The 21910-nt window shown below is 34.9% G+C and overlaps 1 protein-coding gene across 6 annotated transcripts in view; it reads right to left on the minus strand.

Annotated features, from left to right (window-relative positions):
- Positions 1–21910, minus strand: part of FXR1 (FMR1 autosomal homolog 1) — a 59248-nt gene that overhangs the window by 19655 nt on the left and 17683 nt on the right. For all 6 annotated transcript variants that reach the window (XM_015072870.3, XM_015072884.3, XM_015072878.3 and 3 more), the window contains exons 2-10: positions 20886–20938; positions 19183–19276; positions 8560–8631; positions 7991–8139; positions 7671–7764; positions 7131–7247; positions 5255–5425; positions 3893–3971; positions 122–231 (exon numbers count right to left, since the gene is read on the minus strand). In XM_015072870.3, the coding sequence (XP_014928356.2) occupies positions 122–231; positions 3893–3971; positions 5255–5425; positions 7131–7247; positions 7671–7764; positions 7991–8139; positions 8560–8631; positions 19183–19276; positions 20886–20938 (939 nt within the window). The remainder of the gene's footprint in view (positions 1–121; positions 232–3892; positions 3972–5254; positions 5426–7130; positions 7248–7670; positions 7765–7990; positions 8140–8559; positions 8632–19182; positions 19277–20885; positions 20939–21910) is intronic.

Raw genomic sequence — 21910 nt, forward strand, 5'->3', positions numbered from 1 at the left:
CAAGAAAGGAAAGAAGGGGGGGGGGAGGGAGGGAGAGAGAAAGGAAAGAAAGAAAGGAAAGAAAGAAAGAAAGAAAGAAAAACAGGCAAAGCTCAAACCAAATTACATTTTGAATACTTACATCTTCTCTAGGTAGTTTATTTTCATTGTCTCCTTCAATTCTCACCCGAACCACACCAGATTTGTCCACTATTTCCTGAATAACTTTGCCATTTTTTCCAATTACTTTTCCTTTAATAAGACAAAAAAGATAGCAATAAGTTAAAAATCAGTACTGCTATCCTTCCAACACTATCTCCCAAATAATTTGACTTGCTATCAAATTTTTAAAAACCAAGCATAGTTCCATCTTCTTAATCTCAATATATTCATCCTGAAAACTACTGAGAAATTTTTATCCTTGGTCTGAAACTTCCCTTCTCTTTAGAATTCCTAAGGCTATAGTTAACTAGGATTGACAATACTGCTCACATGTTAAGATATTTTCAAAGACTAAACATGTTCTATGTCATTTTTCAATATTTTTAAAATATCAATGCAACCCATTCCAAAAGCTTAGATATACAAATAAAGGCAAAAGAAACACTTTTATTTTGGCATTAATCATAACAATTTGTTTATTATATATTATTTTTAACAAATTCAATCTTGCTTTCATATTCAAGTTGCTACTCATCCAAAACACGCCTATAATTTGAACATACTTTTAAAATGAATATTCTCTTCAATGAAATGTCTGTAACATTTTTCACCAAGTTTTTAAGTATTTCACAGCTATACAAATACACATAGCATGTACATGGTATGCTATCTTCCTAGGTATGAAATACTGTATACAGACACAAATTCCAAATTATTTACCTTCTCCACACTTAACATGTAATGTGTCAAACAGCAGTTATTGAGTATCCAATAACGAAAACAGAAACTAAAAAGGGGGGAAGGAAGATTCTCTTCCCCTTAGGAAATTGCTAGTTACAAAGACAGCAAAGTCAAAATACCAAAGCAATACTGGACAGTGTTACCTGGTAACAGAAGTAAATATTCAGGTAACCTTCCCTGTATGAAACAGATGTGTACACTCCTTATAAAAGTTACTAAGTCCAAATCCCCCCAGTTTTTTTTTTTTTTAACTAAATCAAGCAATCTATTTCTACAATAAATTCATTTTGGTTGAAAAGAGTTAAAATAGAAAATTTTCCTATTGCATGCTTGAGAACAGTTTCCATTAAAGAATAAATGGGAACAGCAACAGTAAGTGGGTCAATACAGCAAAGACACCATTACAGGATTTTTCTATCCCTATTCTCAACCCTCCTTCCCCATTAATAACCCTAAATTTAAAAGCAGCAGCAACTGAACAGGTAAAAAAGAAAAAAATACAGTAGGACAAGGGATTCACATGATGTAGATCTTCTCTGAGCAGCCCTAGCAGCAGTATATAAAAGCAACCTTCATTGTTAACACAGTGAAGCTCAAGCAGCAACTCCATCCTTGACCCTGCTAAAAATAAGCAAATGTCTTTTCGAAAAAACAAAAATCAGATTGATATATCATAATCCCTCCCCCAGAATCATTCATTGCCCCTTCCTTCTATGAACTATACCACTGGTGAGTGTACATCCATCACCCTTCTGGGGTCTGTGGCAGGGACCTACCTGCAAGTTTTATTTAGTCCCACCAGAGACCGTCAATATTTTAACTGATCATTTCCATAGTTTAAATTCCAAAGCATATTGACAAACTGAAGCAGACCTGTAGTATAAATTGAGCACTGAGCATAAATGCTGAAGGGACAGAGTAAAGAAGTGATTAAGGAAGGCTTCCAGGAGGCGAAAGGTTTCAATTCACTTTAAATCAATGACCACATAGTATTTTTCTTTTTGACTTAGGAGGGGTGGGAATGATCAGGGTCTAGAATTCTTGGAACCTGAATATATAAGGAAATTCTCTTGAACTTACCCACCAAGAAGTCCTCATTCCCTTCTACTCCTCAGTCCACTTTTTCTTTTTCACTTTGACTAAGAATTTACTATTTTTCAAAAGACTGCTTCACCCATAAAACATTTTGAAGCAAAACGTAGCATTATTATACACAACCAAAAAATCTTTACACTGAGTATTTCACTAATGTAACAGTTCACTAATGTAACAGTTGCTGCTAATATATATTTTCTGAAGAGTCCCAAATAATCCAAATCACCAAAGCCAACCAAGACAGAGTAAAAAAAGAGACATGACACATACTCATATCATTGCACAGATAAATGAATAAACAAAAGAACCAGAGAACTACAAATATATCCAATTTTGTTATTTCTGAAATATCAGGAATTTTTACTCAAAATTAACACTACCACAAATTCTACAAGACCAAGGCTATCTTCTACATACTTGTTGGGTTGGAAAAAACCCTGATTCCCATGCACACTCATAGCCAAATCATTTTTACAAGTGAAGAAACCAAAGTTAAATTATGTTCTGTGAAGCAGCAACCACAATGTTAGTGCTGATGGATGTCAATAATTGTGATTTAAACAAAACAGGGAATCATTTTCAAAAGCAGCTTTTTGAAGGTGATTTCATTTGACAATAAACATCTGATTATATTTTGTGTATTGTTTATTAGAATTATATAAAACCCTTCAAGCTTAGACTCAATTTTAACATCTAAACTCATCTTTTCAGTTCAATCTACAGTGAATAAAAACAAACAAAATGGAATTAACTTAATCAGCAGTATGTCATACCTATCCAAATGCTTAGGCAGAGCTAGAAGCAAACAGATAGTTGAAAACAAAGAAAACTGCCCAAGTTATTGTGCTGTAGACTTTTGTCCCAGGGTATATTAACTTGTTACTGGTCAAAACATCTTTTTAAATATTTTCTCCAGCTAATTTTTTTTTTTAACAGTATTTGAAAAATAGAACACCTATAGCAAGAAATCATTTCCTAAAGGCATAACAGGCCTAATTAAATATAAATGAAGCCCAAGGGGCTCTGTTTCAGTAACATCAAGAAACCACAACAGTGGACAAAAACTCAAGCCCCTCCTCTAAACATCTCTGCTTTCTGTGAATGCTTATTTTTGTATTAAACGTTTAGGATAATCACTATTTAATACAGGACAAAAATTTCCCCATTTGTCCTAAATAGCATTTAAAAAGGACAGTTAGCACAGATGTAGAGGATTTAATACCAAAGCTATTAAACAACTCATCCCAAACTATAAAGCTCCTTTACAGCTTCAAACTCAAAATTTGGGGGCGAGGGAGGAATCTCAAAGTTTTGTCACTATCTTAATAAGCCATGGGTACAATAATTTTCATTAATGGTGTCAGAAACTTAGTAGTGAAAACTCCCCTCCTATCACAATCACCATCCTTTTCTCCTGCCCATGACTTCTTACCTTATTCTATGCCTTTGCAACAACCAATTATTATTTATTCAGGGCCTACTGTGTAGAAGTTTATTACCCTATTGTTAGTCCACTCTTACTTTTTCCTCTGCACTAAACAAAAGAAGTATCACAAACACCTTCTCAAAAATTACGATGACAACTTTGATGGACATATGAATGATAAAAAGGCATTAAGTGAATAAGAAGATAAAACCCAAGGGATGAAACGGCTTTTAAAAAACTTAATGACAAACTGTTGTAAAAATCATGGATCTTATCAGTGAGTCACTCTGTACAGAAGAAAACTCCTTTACTTTTTTAATAAGATAATGAGATACAAGACACACACAATGTTACTAAAAAATGAAAAGTACCCCTATCAAATGTTCCCGTAACTATAAAATATGGTTATCAGAAACATTAAATCTCCATTAAATCACTGTATATAATTACTAACATTTAACTTATTTAATAGTTAGTAGAAGTACCTACCAACAAGATTCCTAGGAACCTGAATAAAATCCTCCACAAATTCCAAGAAACCTCTAGCCTTTTTTACAGCATCAGCACTCTGCAGAACGAGGAAAAAATAAACATAAAAAAGAATCCTGAAGAAAACCCCAACCCAAAATAAAAACAAAGAAATGAGAAGTTCTGAATTATTATGCTCTAGTACAAGATTCTGCTCAGCCCATCAATGTGACATTTTAAGTCAAGAAATTCATGAAGTACTTAAGAAAAAAAAAGAATTATAAAAAGCCTAGGAAAAAGTATACTATTAGAACATCTCTTTAAAAAAAAAAAAAATCTCTTCTAAGCCCTTTTAAACTCCTAATAAAACAGCAAGAGTTAAACTTATCATGTTAGCCAAATTTTAACCTTATCCTAAATGTATTTGTTCTACACTCGCATATTCAATTTCTTCAGGTGAATGCTAAAAACAAATTGTTCATGGGGCAGCACCTGGGTGGCTCAGTGGGTTAAGCACCCAACTCCTGATTTCAGCTCAGGTCATCATCTCATACTTCGTGAGATCGAGCCCATTACTGGGCTCTGCACTGACAGCATGGAGACTGCCAGGGATTCTCTCAACCTCTCTCTCTGCTCCCCCACCCGTCTCACACTCATACGCTCTCATAACAAATGAAGTTTAAAATAACCAAATTGTTCACACTGTCTATACTGTCTGTGCAGTTTTTTCATTCTCAACATAAGAAATTATTTAAAAAGCTATTTTTGTGCAGACATATTTTTTAAAAAGCACCTACTGATTATGATCATTAAAATTCCTGGGGCACCTGGGTGGCTCAGTCAGTTAAGCATCTGACTTGGGCTCAGGTCATGATCTTGCAGTTTGTGGGTTCAAGCACTGCATCGGGCTCTGTGCTGACAGCTCAGAGCCTGGAGCCTGCTTCAGATTCTGTCTCTCCCTCTCTCTCTGCCCCTCCCTCGTTTGCACTCTCTCTCTCCCAAAAATAAACACTAAAAAAATTTTAAAAAAAGAAAAAGAAAAAGGCTCCTCTACTACATGCTATTTATAAATACCAGCGCCTGACATGTAGGAAGCCCTCAAAACAAAGTGCATTATTTATAATGCACATAAATCGGGAGTTAAAATCAGAAGCAGTTGGGTTAAGAAACTTCAGAAAACAGTACATATTAAATACTCAGTAAATCTCTCATTGCCCCATATAATACAATATCCTCTTTAACCCACCTCCATGCATGTAATGATTACTTGGGCTGACTGATTTTTAAGTATTTTATCACTGGGAAACTGAAATTCCAGAGAAAATACAATCAAACAATAGTTATGCTCTAAGTTACCCAAGGTGGGGTCAGACAATAGCTTACCTCTCCATAGATTCTGAATGTGCCAGTATCTTCATCTAGCTCAATAGCTGTAACTCCAGGAACCTTCCTAGCTTGCTGTATGTTACTACCATGTGTTCCTATTGCCAGGCCCATTAGATCTTCTCTCACAACAAATTCCTCATGAAAAGCTGCCGCAAGTTGTTTTGTGCACTAGTAAAAGAGGTATGTTAGAACTTATTACAAAAGATTAAAAATAAAGTTTTTTACACATCGGTTTGCAGCATTACTCATAACAGTCAAGAAGTAGAAGTAAACCAAATGTCAACTGAATGAACAGATAAACAAAATGATATATGCATACAAAATGATTCGGTCTTCAAATGGAAATTCTAGGAGTGCCTGGGTGGTTCAGTTGGTTAAGCGTCCCAACTTCGGCTAAGGTCATGATCTCACAATTTGTGAGTTCAAGCCCCACATCAGGCTCTGTGCTGACAGCTCAGAGCCTGGAGCCTGCTTCAGATTCTCTGTCTCCCTCTCTCTGCCCCTCCCCTGCTCATGCTCTCTCTCTGTCTCTCAAAGAAAAAAAAGAAAAAAAAAGAGAAGGAAATTCTAACACATGCTACAATGTGGACTGAGAACATTGTGCTAAATGACATGAGCCAGTTAACAAAAAAACTAATACTGTATGATTCCAGTTACATGGTTTCTAGAGTAGTTAAATTTATAGCAACAAAAAGTAGAATGGTGGTTGCCTGAGGTTGGGAGGAAGGGGATACGGAAGTTGTTTAACGGGTATAGTTTCAGTTCTGCAAAATGAGAAGTTCTGGAAACTGGTTGATTAACAATGTGAACATACTTCACACTCCTGAACTGCACACTTAAAAATGGTTAAAATGAGGGGTGCCTGGGTGGCTCAGTCAGTTGGTTGAGCATCCAACTCTTGATTTCAGCTCAGGTCATGATCTCATGGTTTGTGGGTTCAAGATCCTAGGGATTCTCTCTCTCCCTCTGGTGCTACCCCTCCTCCACTCAGGCTCTCTCTCAAAATAAATAAACTGAAAAAAATAAAAATGGCTAAGATGGTAAATTTTATGTTGGATCTTACCATAATTAAAAAAAGAACTAAGAAAAAATATATAAAGGATACTCATTTGGCATCATGTAATAGGAGGAAAAAGAGTTTGATCAGCCTATTTAGTCATGATCACAGAAAAGAGTTAATTCTAAAACAATGTTCTGGAATTACTGATACAACGAGTTCCCCAATTCAGAGGATTCATTTTTCACAACACAATCACATATCCCTTATTTCGAACTTTTAAATTAATAAGGGTATGCACAAATTTGTCCTAAACAAACGTCAATTCCTAAAAGATTTGAATGTATGTTGGGTTCTCCTAACAGTGGGCCAGTGAAGAGTAGGTGAAAAGAGAGGAGTACCTTAGGATAGGATAGAAAAGCCAACAACAGGCTCTTTTTAAAACTACATGCTATGTGTCCTCCTCTCCTCTTACGTAAGAGTTATTAAACTGAACTACTTACTAATGGAAGTGTGTTATGACTGACAGCTGACAGGTCACTAAAAAACAGTAAGGACAGAATAAAGAAAAACTAGCAATACAGTTTTCTACTGGACATCCCTAATGTGTTTCTAAGTTCTTTTAGCACCTGTTATCTCAGTCGTAACAAAAAACTCAACAGGCATTTAGCAAACAGAAGGCTATATTTGGGGAAAGTAACAAAAAACAATTGTTCTATAGACACAATGACTCCTGGTATTAGCCACAGAACAGGTCCCAAGTTGTCTTACCTAACAGTCAAGTAGTTTGAGCCAGGGAACTCAATATACTTATGAATAATATACTTATGAAACTAAGTGGGACACACAAAAAATCTTTTAAGTAAACCCACTTACTTCTAAATGCTTAGTGGCCTCTTCATTTCTGGACATAAGCATCAACTTCGTACGAATACTTCGCAAATGCATGTCACTTAAAATGTTTACTCTCTTCACAGTTGCTTCACTGGCAGACTATTAACAAACAAATTAATCACTCAAAAAATCTTATTTTTCAAGATAATACAAAGGGCTTCCACATAAAGCCTCCCTTGATTCTCAACTACTACACTTCTCTCCTCACCCACCATACCCTCTTCCACGAGTAATCTTACTCTTTTCTGAATTCCCATATTATTTAGTTCTGCTATTCAAATTATGATTGGTGGAGACAGAAGGATCCAGGATCCCACACGTTAATAATTTCATGTTGTTAAGAATGTCGTATTTTTTCCTAATTCCACAGAAGAATTTAACATTTTATAGCTGTAAAAATTTTTCTCCCACATGGATTAATAAATTCACTATTGTACCAAGTTAGCTTTTATCTTTTGAAATACTTAATTATAAAATCCAGAAAATATCCATTGACTACCTTAAAATATGGAATTATCTTACCAGTATCATTAGCTGTGTGGTTTCTGGATGGTAAAAAATTCTGCATGCTCCTACTGCTTTCTTAAAATCTTTATGTGCATTTTCATTAGCACACCTAGAGAGGAATTCATATTTAAGACTTAAATAATAGATTAAGTTCAGAAGGCAATTATAACACAGACTAAGTTTTTCATTTCGACACTACCCATTAAAACTTTTGTTTATTAAAAAGATTTTCTATCAGAAGTTTCTGATTGGGTATTTGGGAAAAAAAGATTTTTGTAGCACTAAAAAATCCTCTTAATTCACAAAGCAATTCAGTAGTAAACAAAACTACTCACGCCTCTCTCAAATCCTCAGGAACATCCACTGTGCATTTAAAGAAGGTATTTTTTTTGACAGTTTTATTTTGATTGACAGGCCGAAGTCGTTCAAATGTGACTATTTCATTGTAAGTGGCATCACAAGCAGCATATTCAATGACATAAAACTAAAAGACATCAAAATACTTTTAAAATCCCATCTGAACAAAAATAATGAGCTTTAAATGAAATTCTAATTGCCTTGCTCAGCTTAACCAGTAGACCCTCCCCCTTGTGGCACAAATACTAAGTACAGCTTAGTTACGTCAATCTGATTTGCCTTAAAACTAGATTATATGTTCTTACAAGCATGAACCTTGGTGTCCTCACATGTTTGAAGTGCACCCCTGGAGAGCAGCTTTGATGTTTGCAAGTTCAGAAAACAAATAAAAATTAATGGTCTGATGAACTTTTTAAATGTATGATGAACTATTTATAAAGTAGGCATTTAGAAACAAAACTAAGAGTTGAAGTAGCATTTACAGAAACCAAAAGTTGAGGTTATTTCCCTAGAAACTAGTCACAATGCAAGCGTTAACATTACTTACCTCTCCTTTCATCATTCGAACTTTAGCCAACCACCATCCACATGGTTCTTGGTCATTTGCTCTTGAATACACCTAAGAAGAGGGGGAAAAAAAGGTCCGTATCTTTTTTGAATGAAGAATCCTTCATTCTGAAAGACTTCAACATTATAAACAATGACTTATTTTAAATGCGAAATCCCATGAAACTCCAGAATCAAAAATGTCACTGTACTGAAACTAGTGTGCTACAAATAATTTAATAAGAGTCATGTACTGTTAAATTTTACTACTGAAAAACAAAAATAAACCCTTTTTTGGGCCATTTGGCTCCTTGGAAATCTAATTCCAAATTTGTGAGTTTCCTAAACATAAGTATTTTAAAGAATTCTTCTTACAAGACAGTTTAACACAGTGTGAAACAGAGTTCTTTCAGTTTCTGTCAATACTGTTCATCTGTAAGCACTGTGTTGTGGTGATGCAAGTATCAGACACAAGGATAAGCTAGAACTTATTAAAGATGTATTTGAAATCTGATAACTATTTTTAAAATGTTGAAATCAGGGGCGCCTGGGTGTCTCAGTCGGTTGGGCATCTGACTTCAGCTCATGTCATGATCTCACAGTCTGTGAGTTTGAGCCCTGCGTCAGGCTCTGTGCTCACAGCTCAGAGCCTGGAGGCTGCTTTGGATTCTGTGTCTCCCTCTCTCTCTGCCCCTCCCTCACTCACACTCTATCTCAAAAATAAATAAAAACATTTAAAAAAAAATTTTTAATGTTGAAATCAAGAGCTGTTTTCAAAATGAAACCCAATTTTAAAATTCCTTCAAGGATACGGTATTTAGATTCCTTGCTGAAGAACCTGAATCAAATGCACAAATGGTTCACCTGAACAATAAATGAATTCTAAATTTAGTACCTCTAGCAGGGTACATAAGTATCTTACAAGCATCCTATGCAACAACAACAACAACAAAATCACCTTATATGCTCTGTATGTGTAATTATCAAGTAGTTTGTTAACATAACACATTAGAGAAGTTTCCATCAGGGATTAGAGTTATTATGATACAGCATCTTGTTTGATATATCATTTTCAATACGTGGAAATCAGGGGGTGGAGGGGGGAGGCTGGAGGAACAGATGACCAAGAAGTACCCCACAAAAGTCTTGATTATATGAACTAAGGATGCCTCTGCAGAGAAAACCTACCAATGATAACACCCATATGTGGGTTAAATGCAAACTATTAAACATGCAAATACTGTTGGAAAGCCTGAAGCTTCACTGAGGTGATCTAAGAGTAATCTTGAAGTGGGGGAATACTGAGAATGTAAATAAGTCAAAACCTCATGATCAACTTCACAGTGCACCATGATCAGAAAAAAGGAAGACCTATATACCAATCAGGCTCCAGTGGACTTAACTTTACCTGTACATTTTTTATGAGCAAATCTACTTCATCACAACTTTTATCCTTTCTTATAGGTCTCCAAAAAATAAATTTTACTTTCTTTAGAGTAAAACAAAACTCATTCTATCTTGCAATTATTGTATGTATCCAATGGAACCTCTCTGGGGAAATCTAGTGATCCTGTTTCTTCTGGATCTTGAAACACTTTACTACTTCACCATCATTCATCAGTTATTTCCAATTGTGCTTTAAAAAAGTCTAAAGAAAAGAATGATGGTATCACCTGAAAGAACACAACAGTGAAATATAGTGTTACTACTGCTTCACCCTGTAGTTTTACTGCATAGTCTTTCAAGAATAAAGTATAAAAAGACTGGAGACACCATTCTTGCAGTCTGCCTTTGGTTTTCACTGAACAGTTAAGAATTCAGAATTTTTAATTTCCCACCCATAACTGTAAAGACAAAATTTACAGAGGAAGAACTTTCATAACTTCAGAGGAATCAGGACTGATGCAGATAGCACCCTAGATTCAAATGATGAATGTGAAATTACAAGCAGAATCTCCCCAATATGAAGCCCTTAGATGACAACAACCTAGATAAATATTCTCAAACAATACACTTCTAAGGAGAAGAAGGAAATTTAGTATTCTCATCCAGTTAATCATTCAAATTGGACTTCATCATACAAAATCCTGAGACAAGACTGGGGACCGTTCTGTTTTTCTAAAAGGACATGTGACCATATTCCATATTCTTTCATCTTTTGTTTGCACACCAAAACGTACACCATACAATTCATAAATGGACAAATGCCAAAACAGCTGTGCATGCAAAGATAACTAGAAAGAAACAGATGATGAAGACATGAAAAAATTCAATGGATTAGTCAATGCAATCGGTTAAATATGAAAATGGTATAACTGTAGCACAAAGATGACTATGGTCTGTTCAATAAAATTAGAAGCTACTAAAAGTTCCAAAATATTCTTAGGGTATTGGATTCTGATAATTACAATTATATAATTATAATTATAATTCAAGTATAAGATGAACTAGAATGAAATGATAAACCAGAACTTACTAGATGTGTTTTAAATTTGACATTAGTATCTGTAAGATGAATTTATTCTGGGTTTATATGCATGAGCTGATGAGCAATAGGGACCTGTTCTCACTTTAGGTAGGTGTATTATCAAAACAAAAAAATACGAAATAAAAAGCTGAATTTGCTGGGGTGCGTGGATGGCTCAGTTGGATGAGTGTCTTCTGACTTCAGCTCAGGGCATGATCTCACTGCTCCTGAATTCAAGCCCTGCATCGGGTTCTGTGCTGACTGCTCAGAGCCTGGAGACTCCTTCAGATTCTGTGTCTCTATAGTTCTGCCTCCCCCCGCCCCCCCGCCTCTCCCCCGCGCGCTCTCTCGTGCTCTCTCTCTCAAGTAAATAAACATCAAAAAAAAGTTGAATTTGCTATCTTTTAAATGCTCATTAAAATCCTTAATGTTGACTTTCAGCATCCTTTTATTATTAACTTCTGTGAAATTATATGTGAAATGACTTAAAAAAAAATTGTCTTAATGGCCCACTGGACCCAAATGGAAGTGATGACCATTTTCCCCAAAACGCTGCAGATTACAAGAAAACCCTAAGAACCAGAGGGAAAGGGTCCATGCCAAGTACTATCTCGGAAAGGCAGTTCAGCTAAGCAGACTGGAGTATCTCTTGGTGATCTAGTGAATGGGTGCCTCAAAAGTTTGCTGACAAAAATAGGTCTTTAATCTACCTAATCCCCTTGTTCTAATTCTGTTTTCACCAAAACACAATCTTCTAGGAATCTAGCTTCCTATTTGAGTTTACCTCCAAAAGAGAGAATAAACCATTGTGAACTGCCTTGAGGCTTTATCTCTCATGAACATTAAAATGCTGGATTCCATTCTATACTTAACATCTACCTCTGTAAGCTTCTTTAGTAAGTTTACCGCTGAAAGACAAAGCCACTCAACTCACATAAACCCAACTAAATCCAAGTCCCTGAAGCTTGAATCAAACAGTATGAATTTGGCTCCACCTGAGTGCAGTGGGTCAAATCACATTCTTTATAAAATGAAGAGTGTATTCCATACAATAAAAAAAATCACTTTATTGACCCAGCATTGTTATTGTGACCTACTATACTATGTCTCAGATGTTGACTACTATATTTATGACTACATCATTGGAGTAGAAGCACCTCATAGAAATTCCCTTTATTCAGACTTTAAATTTCCAAACTATTCCAAGGGAGCAAATCACACTCTCAAGCGATGGCCCTCATTGTTTTTAATATTCTCTTTCTTCAAATCCAAGGAAGATCTTTAAAAAAAAAAAAGGCAGATCAAAAAGCACCTGTGACAGACCTAAACACACAACAGTACTCAAGCTGAAAAAGTCCAGTTTCATGTAGTGGAGGATAGAATATGAAGACTCAAATTCCAAAAATCTATTTCAGGGTTCTTGCTACCAAACAACTCCAAGTCAAATCTTATTACAAAATGGTCTCCAAATTCTAGCACACTACCAAACTATTACTTAAGTGGAATTCAGTCTGGATCCTAACGTAATCAACTGTTCATTCAAGATACCAACGTTCAACTGTCCCTTTCAAAGTCACAACCAAATAAAAATATGAACACCAGAAATAAAGAATGTTTATTAATTTCACCGAATTATAAAGAAAATTTCTAAATAATATTAACCATTAAACTGAATATTTAATCACAGCAGCTGGTTTTATAACTGAGATGTATCTGTTGAGTACTATTCCTCTGTATCTGCTATCTCATTACAATCATAATCTATTATGAAAAAATGGAATATGTACATTAGAAAAACAAGCTTAACATCTAGAACACACTAATGTGACTTATCTACCTATACAATAGTATTTTCTCATCTGTGTATGTTGCTAATACTTTTAACAAATGAGTTTCTTAAGTCTTGGAAAATATCCATTTCCCACATAATAAAGATGAGTATGTTCACCTCTTCTTTAAGAAGCACATTTAAGAACACTTCCCAAGCACTAAGACTAACAACAGACTTGGTATTATAAGAAAGACTACAAATAGGTAAAATTTTCAGACTGGTTCCAAGAATCAAACGGAGACATTTTTTAAAGGTACAACAGAGGGGTGCCTGGATGGCTCAGTCAGTTAACCTTCCGTTAAGTCAGTCCAACTTCGGCTCAGATCATGATCTCACTGTTCATGGGATCAAGCCCCATGCTGGGCTCTGTGCTGACAGCCCAGAGCCTGGAGCCTGCTTCAGATTCTGTGTCTGTCTGTCTGTCTCTCTCTCTCTCTGTCCCTCCCTGGCTCTTGCTCTCTCTCCCAAAAATAAACATTAAAAAAATATTGTTTTAAATAAAGGTACAATGGAAACTACACATATCTTGCATCTTTTGTATAAGTCAAATACTTATTTTTTTAAATTGTTTTACAATTTTATTTATCTTTGAGAGGGAGAGAGAGAGAGAACATGCACACATGCAAGAAAGGGGGGGGCAGAGAGAGAGGGAGAATCTGGAGCAGGCTCCACACTGTCAGAACAGAGCTTGATACAGGGCTTAAGCTCACAAACTGTGAGATCATGGCCTGAGCTGAAATCAAGAGTCAGATGCTTAACCAATTGAGACACATAGGCACCCCTAAAATACTGAATTTAAAAAATTTTAAGGTAAGGGAGTGTCCTATTTCAAAGTATTCTTATTACCTTTACCTACTTTCTCTCAAGGCCTCTATTCCAACATTTATTAAAGTATTAACAAAGCCTGACAATCTGCCATAAAATGAGAGAAAAGTCCTATGCTGCAAGAACAAAAATGTGCGAATTCTTATCTCAAACAAAAAGCATCACAATTAGAAAGAAAGAAAGAAAGAAAGAAAGAAAGAAAGAAAGAAAGAAAGAAAGAAAGAAAGAGAAACAAAGGTTTTTTTAATCAAATATGTTAAACCCAAGAAGAAAACTTTAAAAACCTTGTAAAATGATACACTAGCCTCAGATGTCAGACTTTCTATGTAATGTATTTGTGTGAGCTCACGTATTAACTTACTGAACAAGGCAGGTATCTATAATAAAGACAAAACTTCACATGTAAAATCACCAGGGGAAAAACATTTTCTACTGCACTTCCAATATCTCACATTATATAGCCATCTTAAGAAATTCTAAAAAAAAAAAAATCTTTGTTTTCTCATTACCTCCAACTTCACAAGCTGAGCATTTTCTTAGCAATCTTAAGTTAGCAAAATCAAACAAGCAAACAATCACTTAATGAAAAATTTAATTGTATTAAATGCTGTAAGGATTTTAAAACCTATGTCACCGCTTCTTAAAAGTCAAAAAAGAAAGTGACAAAGAGGGCTTAAAAATAAAGCTTGGAATTGTAGACCTCTCAAAATCATCTTTCTATTATAAATCATATAGTGTTTTCTTGACAACACTGGACCAATGACATTAATTTACGTTCTCTAATTCCACGTCAGCCTCAGGTTGACTGGAAAGGTAAATCCTCAAGTAGCCTAACATTTCTGTAACAGAAATATTTTAGAGTAAATCATATGAAATTGTCAATATTCAGCCATTCCTGACTGACAAGAATGAAAATTTCAGATGGCTGAACTTTAAACAAATGCCTGAAAAGCTCCACAAAAAGCTCTCTCCTGGATCATTTTTGTTCTAATTCATTACTGACAGCCAAATCAAAGTGATCTTTCCCTTCTGCAAAAAGGAAAGGTTCCCAAAGGTGCAAAAGAACAGGAGTTGCAAGTCTGGCACACAACTGACAACACCCTGTGAATACAGCATAATTAATATATTAGAGAATAACACTTAAGACAAAAACTGAAACTGGTTCTCAGCTTCCCAACCTTCAGGCTATACGACCCAGGGAAGATTTAATAAAGTATTCACAGCATTTAGAAGAGGCCCTAAAGAGACTGTTATGTCAAACTGAGATAATCTGTTTAAAAAACCAATTATTCATATATTACACATGTTAGTGCTATACAAGCATCAGCTATTATTACTGCTTTATGATATGTGACTAGCAAACAGTGGCTGATGATTTAAATATATCAATATACTAAAATATACTGTGTACTAAGTTAGAGAAGTTAGATTAAAAACCTAAACACTCCTTAATAAAAAAAAAGAACAGACCATACCTGTAGAAATACTAAAAAATACTAAAAGTATCTTGAAGGCCACACCAAAAAAAATTGGCAGATTGGAATAAATTATAACTTTGTGGCAAAAGGCATTAAATACACTTTTTAACTGACTGGGAGAAAGTACAATATATAACACAAAAATGGGGGTATAGCTCAGGGGTAGAGCATTTGACTGCACATATACCACAAAAACCTACATAAAATGCAAAAATGTTCTATTATCAAAATCTACGTGGACAAAAAAACTCACACAATTCACAGAACAAAGGGCTAAAAGCCAATAAACTAATTTAAAAGAAGCTCCATATCACTAGTGATCAAAGAAATGAACACTCAAAAGACATCTCCTTCCTGTTATCAGGTTTATAAAACTTTACAATTAATAACAACCCAGCCGGCCAATCTATGAGGAAACAAACACCTTTATGTGTTAGCCAATGTGTAAGTGGTAAATCAAAAATGCATTTTGATTTTTTTTTTTTCAACGTTTATTTATTTTTGGGACAGAGAGAGACAGAGCATGAACGGGGAGGGGCAGAGAGAGAGGGAGATACAGAATTAGAAGCAGGCTCCAGATTCTGAGCCATCAGCCCAGAGCCCGACGCGGGGCTCGAACTCACGGACCGCAAAATCGTGACCTGGCTGAAGTTGGACGCTTAACCGACTGCGCCACCCAGGCGCCCCCAAAAATGCATTTTGGAAGACAAAATTGGTACATTTTGGTACCATCAAAATTTGAAGTATACATGCCTCCAATTTAGCAATTTCAGTGTCTTCTAATTATGATACACCTATCTTAATAAATATGATGGGGTTCTTATAAAGAATGAGGTAAATCTGTATATGCAGACATGAAAAGGTCCAATTATATCCTAACTGAACACAGAAATCACAAATATACCGTATTCCCAATTTCTGTAACTTAAAAGAAAACATTATTTATAAATGCAAATGAAAAAGCTGAAGAGAAACACAACTCTGGTAAATGATAATTAAGATATGGTGAACAGACAAGCACACCCACACTAAGAGGGAAGGTCTGCTTTTCACTTTATATAATTCTGTATCATTTCATTTCTTATATTACACTTTACTTAAATTTAAATTAAAAATAGAACTATCTTACAACCTACTAATCACACCACTGGGTATTTACCTAAAAAATACAAAAACACCAATTTGAAGGGATACATGCACCCTTATGTTGACTGCAGCATTATTTACAATAGTCAAACTATGGAAGCATCAAAATGTACATCAAACCAAATGTGCATCAACTGATGAATAAAGAAGACGTAGTACACACACACAGAACATATACAATGGAATACAATTCAGCCACAAAAAGAATGAAATCTTGCCATTTACAGTGACATGGACGAAGGTAAAGGGTATAACATTAAGCAAAATAAGCCAGTCAGAGAAAGACAAATGCCATATCATTTCACTCATATGTGGAATAAAACAAAAGAAAGAAAAAAAAAAGGAGGATAAACCAAAATACAAATTATTATAGAGAACAGATGGTTACCAGAGGGGATGGGTGAAATAGGTGAAAGGAATAAAGAGTACACTCATCTTGATGAGCACCAAGTAATACATGGAACTATTCAATCACTATATTGTACACCTAAACTAATGTAACACTGTATGTTAACTACACTAAAATCAAAATTTTTTTAATTAAAAATTAAAAAAAAAAACAGTGGAGTTTTCAAAAAATTGGTTCAAAATATAAAGTACCAATAACCACAATTCCTAAACATTCCAGGTCATGTAGACAGATTCCTAACTAATGATAGCAAAAAAAAAGGCGGGGGGGGGGGGGACCAACAAATCCATGGGTAGAATATCAATTTTAACTTTACATAAATTTTCGAATTTTTCAAAAGTGGAAAAAATGACAAGAACATCTTAATTTCAGATAATGAGTCTCACAATTTAAGGAGCAAATTTCACCAACTGAACCATAAAACACAATGTGAAATAAAATACTCTGCAATCATCAATTTCCAATTCATTCCATCTCTTACACCAGTATTTTGTATACTGCTGGGGAGGCAAGCCAAAAAGACGTCCAGGAACTGGATAGGAACTTTTAAGTCTGAGACGGGAAAGCGCAATGTAACATTGTGAGCACACCACCAAGTTTTTCCTTAAATCTGAGCCTTTACACTATCAATGAGTATCTGACCAACAATTTAAAACGTATGAAAAGCACTAATCTCAGAATCAACCACCACACATTCCTAATTCTAGAACATTTCGAAAAATGAAGTCATTCCTTGCTTTTCCTAATTACCAGAATTCCAGAAGGAAGAACTTCTAAAACAGAAATAAAATTTGAAAACTGAAAATAAATCAAGCTCTTTTACCTTCCCTAATTAGGGATGGATAATTAGGAAAGGATACAGTATTGAGAAAAACATTTTTTCACTGAAGTCCAAGCGAACAGGTACAGTAGTAATTAGCAGCATCACCACTACCAGTTCATAGTACTACCCACCAGTAACCTACTTCACATTCCTTAATTTTTAGCAATCACTTTGCCACTTTGTTTCCCTGTGTCTTCCCATACCATCTATGACATTTCCCTAAAGGACACAAATACACACACCAAGACTATAGTTACAGATCTCCTTATAAAAAAGTTCTTAGTACCCACTTTTGGTGGAAGTGAACTATAAAAGAAAAAAGTGAGTAAAGGGAAACCTATACCATTATACCATCAGGGAGCAGGCTCATGGTGCCCAGACACAATTAAGTTACAACATGCCTTGATTTACCAAAAACAAGAGTGCCCCCACAAACTTAGAGCAAGTAATTAAAATCTAGGCTGAATATTAGAATGGAAATGCTTTCAGGCTGTCAGGAGTGCCATAATTCTTTGGTTTCCCGGTATATAACACCTACAGTTAATGGGAACTCAAAATTTACCATTAAAAATTACAGGAAAAAAAGGCAAATAACTAAATGAATTCATGTGCAAAGTGCTCAGACCATTGTCTGGCACAGAGTAGGTACTGGTAAGTGCTTATAGAAACATTTAGACAGCTATTTCATCTGTATAGGTTCTCCTATACCTCTGGTTTCCCCACCCCCGCCCTACATAAACTAGATACAAAGGAAACCTGAAAATTCTTTCAGTATTATCAAACGAACTCCCTGTGAGAAATATATTCAGCGTATTAGAGCACTTGAAGGAATTATGTCAATTTCTTGAAAATCACAAATTTCTATCTCCAACAAACTCATAACACCTCTATTTGACAAGTATTTCCAAGTTTCATTTTACATAACATCAGGCATATTAACCAACACTAACATACTTAAGACAGACATCTAAAATCTACTAAGTGTAAAAAAAAAAAAAAAAGGTATATACAAAGAAGCAATACTATATGATCCCACTTTTATTTTTAAGAATAGGTGAGAACGAGCCTGGGAATGACAAAAATGGTTAACAGCAGTTTTGTTCTCTCAGCAGCAATTCCTGTTTAGTCCTTTGTGTTTTTCTGTACTTTTAAAATTTTCTGGACATTTCTAAAATATTCAACAAGGCAATATGCTAAATACAAAATTTCACAGTTACGTATCAACGATATTAACGTTCACCATATTAAAGGATACCTATTACAAAGACACTAAAAAAAAGCACAAGAGAATTTTCAAGTAATTAGCAAAAAGAAGGAAAACAGCAACCAACACCACACAGTTGTGTCAGATTTTATACAAACCAATACAAATGTACTACCATGTTTAATTCCCAAATTATTTTCATTTTAGTGGTAAAAAAAAAATTAATCAAGGCCACAAAGGTAAAAATGGTAAAGCTGAGACAATGAATCCCTGTTCTGGTTCCAAAACTCAAGCACTACTATATTACACAGCCAATTAACAATACAAAGAATAGAGAAGAGGAATTATATTTATTCTCTATCAGCTAAAGAGACTTTCCTACAAGGATATTTAAAACAAAACAAAAAAAAAGCACAAGAAAATAAAACTTAAAATACATACCTCTACTTCGTCTCCTTCACTAATTTCTTTTTTTATATCAGGCGGTGGTGGTAATCTAACTTCATTAAATGGAACCTGGCGTTCTGGCTGCCAGCTGAAGGATCAGAAAAATAATTAACAATTTTAGAATAGATTATTCTATAAGCCCCTAATATGGAAACTATACAGTCTATGCTTAGAGGTGTATATTTTTCAAGTTAATCATTTAGCTTTCCCTAAGGAAAAACAAGCTTCGTTCATATTATTTTTCCAAATAATGAGTTTGTTGAGGTAAAACAGACTTTGCAAGACTGTTGATGAAGTTTCTAAATTAACATTAATAGTAATTACGTATCACCATCCAAATTACTCATCCTAAGGGAATACATACGTTATCCTAAAAATGGAATAGGCTAAGTTCATAGTAGTAATTTAGACTCAAAATAATGTCACATCTACACTGCTGCCAATAAAAGGCAGTGCAATCAATTTCTCTCAATTTTACAAGTAAATGATCTATCAAGGAACAGAATTTCAGAGATTATAAAATATTAGCTACATAATGTGTACATGTTCACAGAAACACAGAAAATTACTCAATTATTTGTCATGCCTGAATTATAAAAGATTTTCTTACACAGAATTTATGTTTTCTGCAGTGAATTCATACAACAATCTTAAAACCTGGGAAAAGTTTACTTTCAATCTTTGTAGCAAATACTGTATTAGAACAAATTTAGGAGGTGCCTGGGTGGCTCAATCCGTTAAGTGTCTGAGTCTTGATTTGGGCTCAGGTCATGATCTCACAGTTCATTAGATCAACCTCCAGGCTGAGGGAGTGGAGCCTGCTTGGGATTCTCACTTTCCCCCCTCTCTCTGCCCCTCTGACTTGCACACACGCACGTGTGCTCTCTCAAACTAAAAATTTAGCTGTTGCTTAACTCACATTTTTTGTGCGGATATTCCTACTCTAAGTTCTAATATGTCATTCATATGCCTGGGAGGTACATCAGCACATGAATTCCTATAGCTTCCAGGTGCAAATGCTGTGCAAAACATCAGGAGATAAGGAATATTTTTGAGTGCTTTCTTTTCACCATTACAGTCTAAATGGCAGCTGCTAAAGGCAGAAATCATTCCAACACTTGTTTCTACATGACAACAGCTGCTGGGCAGCTACCTTTTAAAAAGTGGAAGTTGAAGATTTCTTTTCTGACCTTTAATTATACAATGCTCCTTTATAGCTCTTCCTAACCAAGTTTTAAAACTTCATGACCTAGATCTTACAACAGTTATAAAACTGATTATTACTCCTTATTAATATCCAGCTTAAATTAAAAGCAGCCCAATACTCAACTCTGACTACCAGTAGCCATGTGAAAGGCCTTCTACATCATTTCAACATTCTTGGATTTTAAGAATTAAGCATTGCATAATCCCATTTGTGCCACCTATTTTTACAAAAAATACGGATTCCTGTTCACCTGTTTTGGAAAAAAAAAGAAAGTCATGAAAAAGTGACAAGTACATTGTGGGCAGAAAAATGGTGAAAAGTCACCAAAACTAGAATTACTTGAACTGATAAGATGATCAAACAACCAAAGATCCCCACCCAAGAGCAAAATCACTTTCACTGGCAACAGGAATATCCAAAAGCAAACACCAGTTTAGCACAACCAATCGTTAAAATCAAAGTCTGTATCGATTTAAAAAAAATAACTTACTTGTTCTCAAAAACAACTGTGAGGGAGTCTTCATGAACATCTTTGATAAATCCCTGTGAAAAACAAAAACATTATCAAAAGCATATCAATATTCAATCAAAGGTTATACTGGGGTGCCTTGCTGGCTCTGTCAGTAGAGCATGTGACTCTTGATCTCAGGGTCATGAGTTCAAGCCCCATTTGGGGCACAGAATGGAATTATGAGAATTTAAAACATTTAATAGTCACCATAGTACTTGGTGAAATTATGATTATAAATATTAAATTATAATCATCTGTTAGTAAAAAGCATGACTTCATTCTGAATATTAATCTCCCATTAATTTAATCTCATTTTTTCCTAACTTCCCATCTTCCTTCACTTAAAAAAAAACGGGGGGCTACAGTAAATACATTGTCGCAAAACCATTTTGGGATGAATATAAAGATTCTCAATAAAAATCAGGGGTCATTTTCTAGTTGAGTATTTTTAATCTATCGTCATCTGACTGACGCAACTGAAAGAAACTGTCCGAGGACATTCAAGAAAGCAAAGGACTTAGGTGTAGAATAATGGTTCAAGCGCTTGCTCCACGACTGTACACCTTGGGAAAGCAGTCCTTGGCACTTGTATGATTACAACTGACATTAAATGATACTTTATATTACTGTCACACAGAACTGCAAAGTTCTCAGCCTTAGTCAAATGCTTACACACACACTTTGAACCACAAGATATTCAGTAAATAATTTTCTAAAACATTTTTATCACACTAAACTCCATAATGTCCACTAAAAACTAGCTAAATAAAGAACACACTTGCAGTACCTGCTTAAAACAAAGCAGGAATGAACATATCCTGTTGACCTCATCTTCCTCCCAAAGTCCATTAAATAGTACTAAAGGAATTTTAAGGCGTAAACTGACACAAGAATAAAGACAATAAAGAGAAGACATTACGACAAAACTTTAGAAATTTACAAAACAGAAGAGGAAATGTCAGTTATTTAAAATCAAACCAACAATTACTAACATTGAATACTTA

This window comes from Acinonyx jubatus, chromosome C2, assembly GCF_027475565.1.
Source record: "Acinonyx jubatus isolate Ajub_Pintada_27869175 chromosome C2, VMU_Ajub_asm_v1.0, whole genome shotgun sequence".
NCBI classification, from domain to species: domain Eukaryota; kingdom Metazoa; phylum Chordata; class Mammalia; order Carnivora; family Felidae; genus Acinonyx; species Acinonyx jubatus.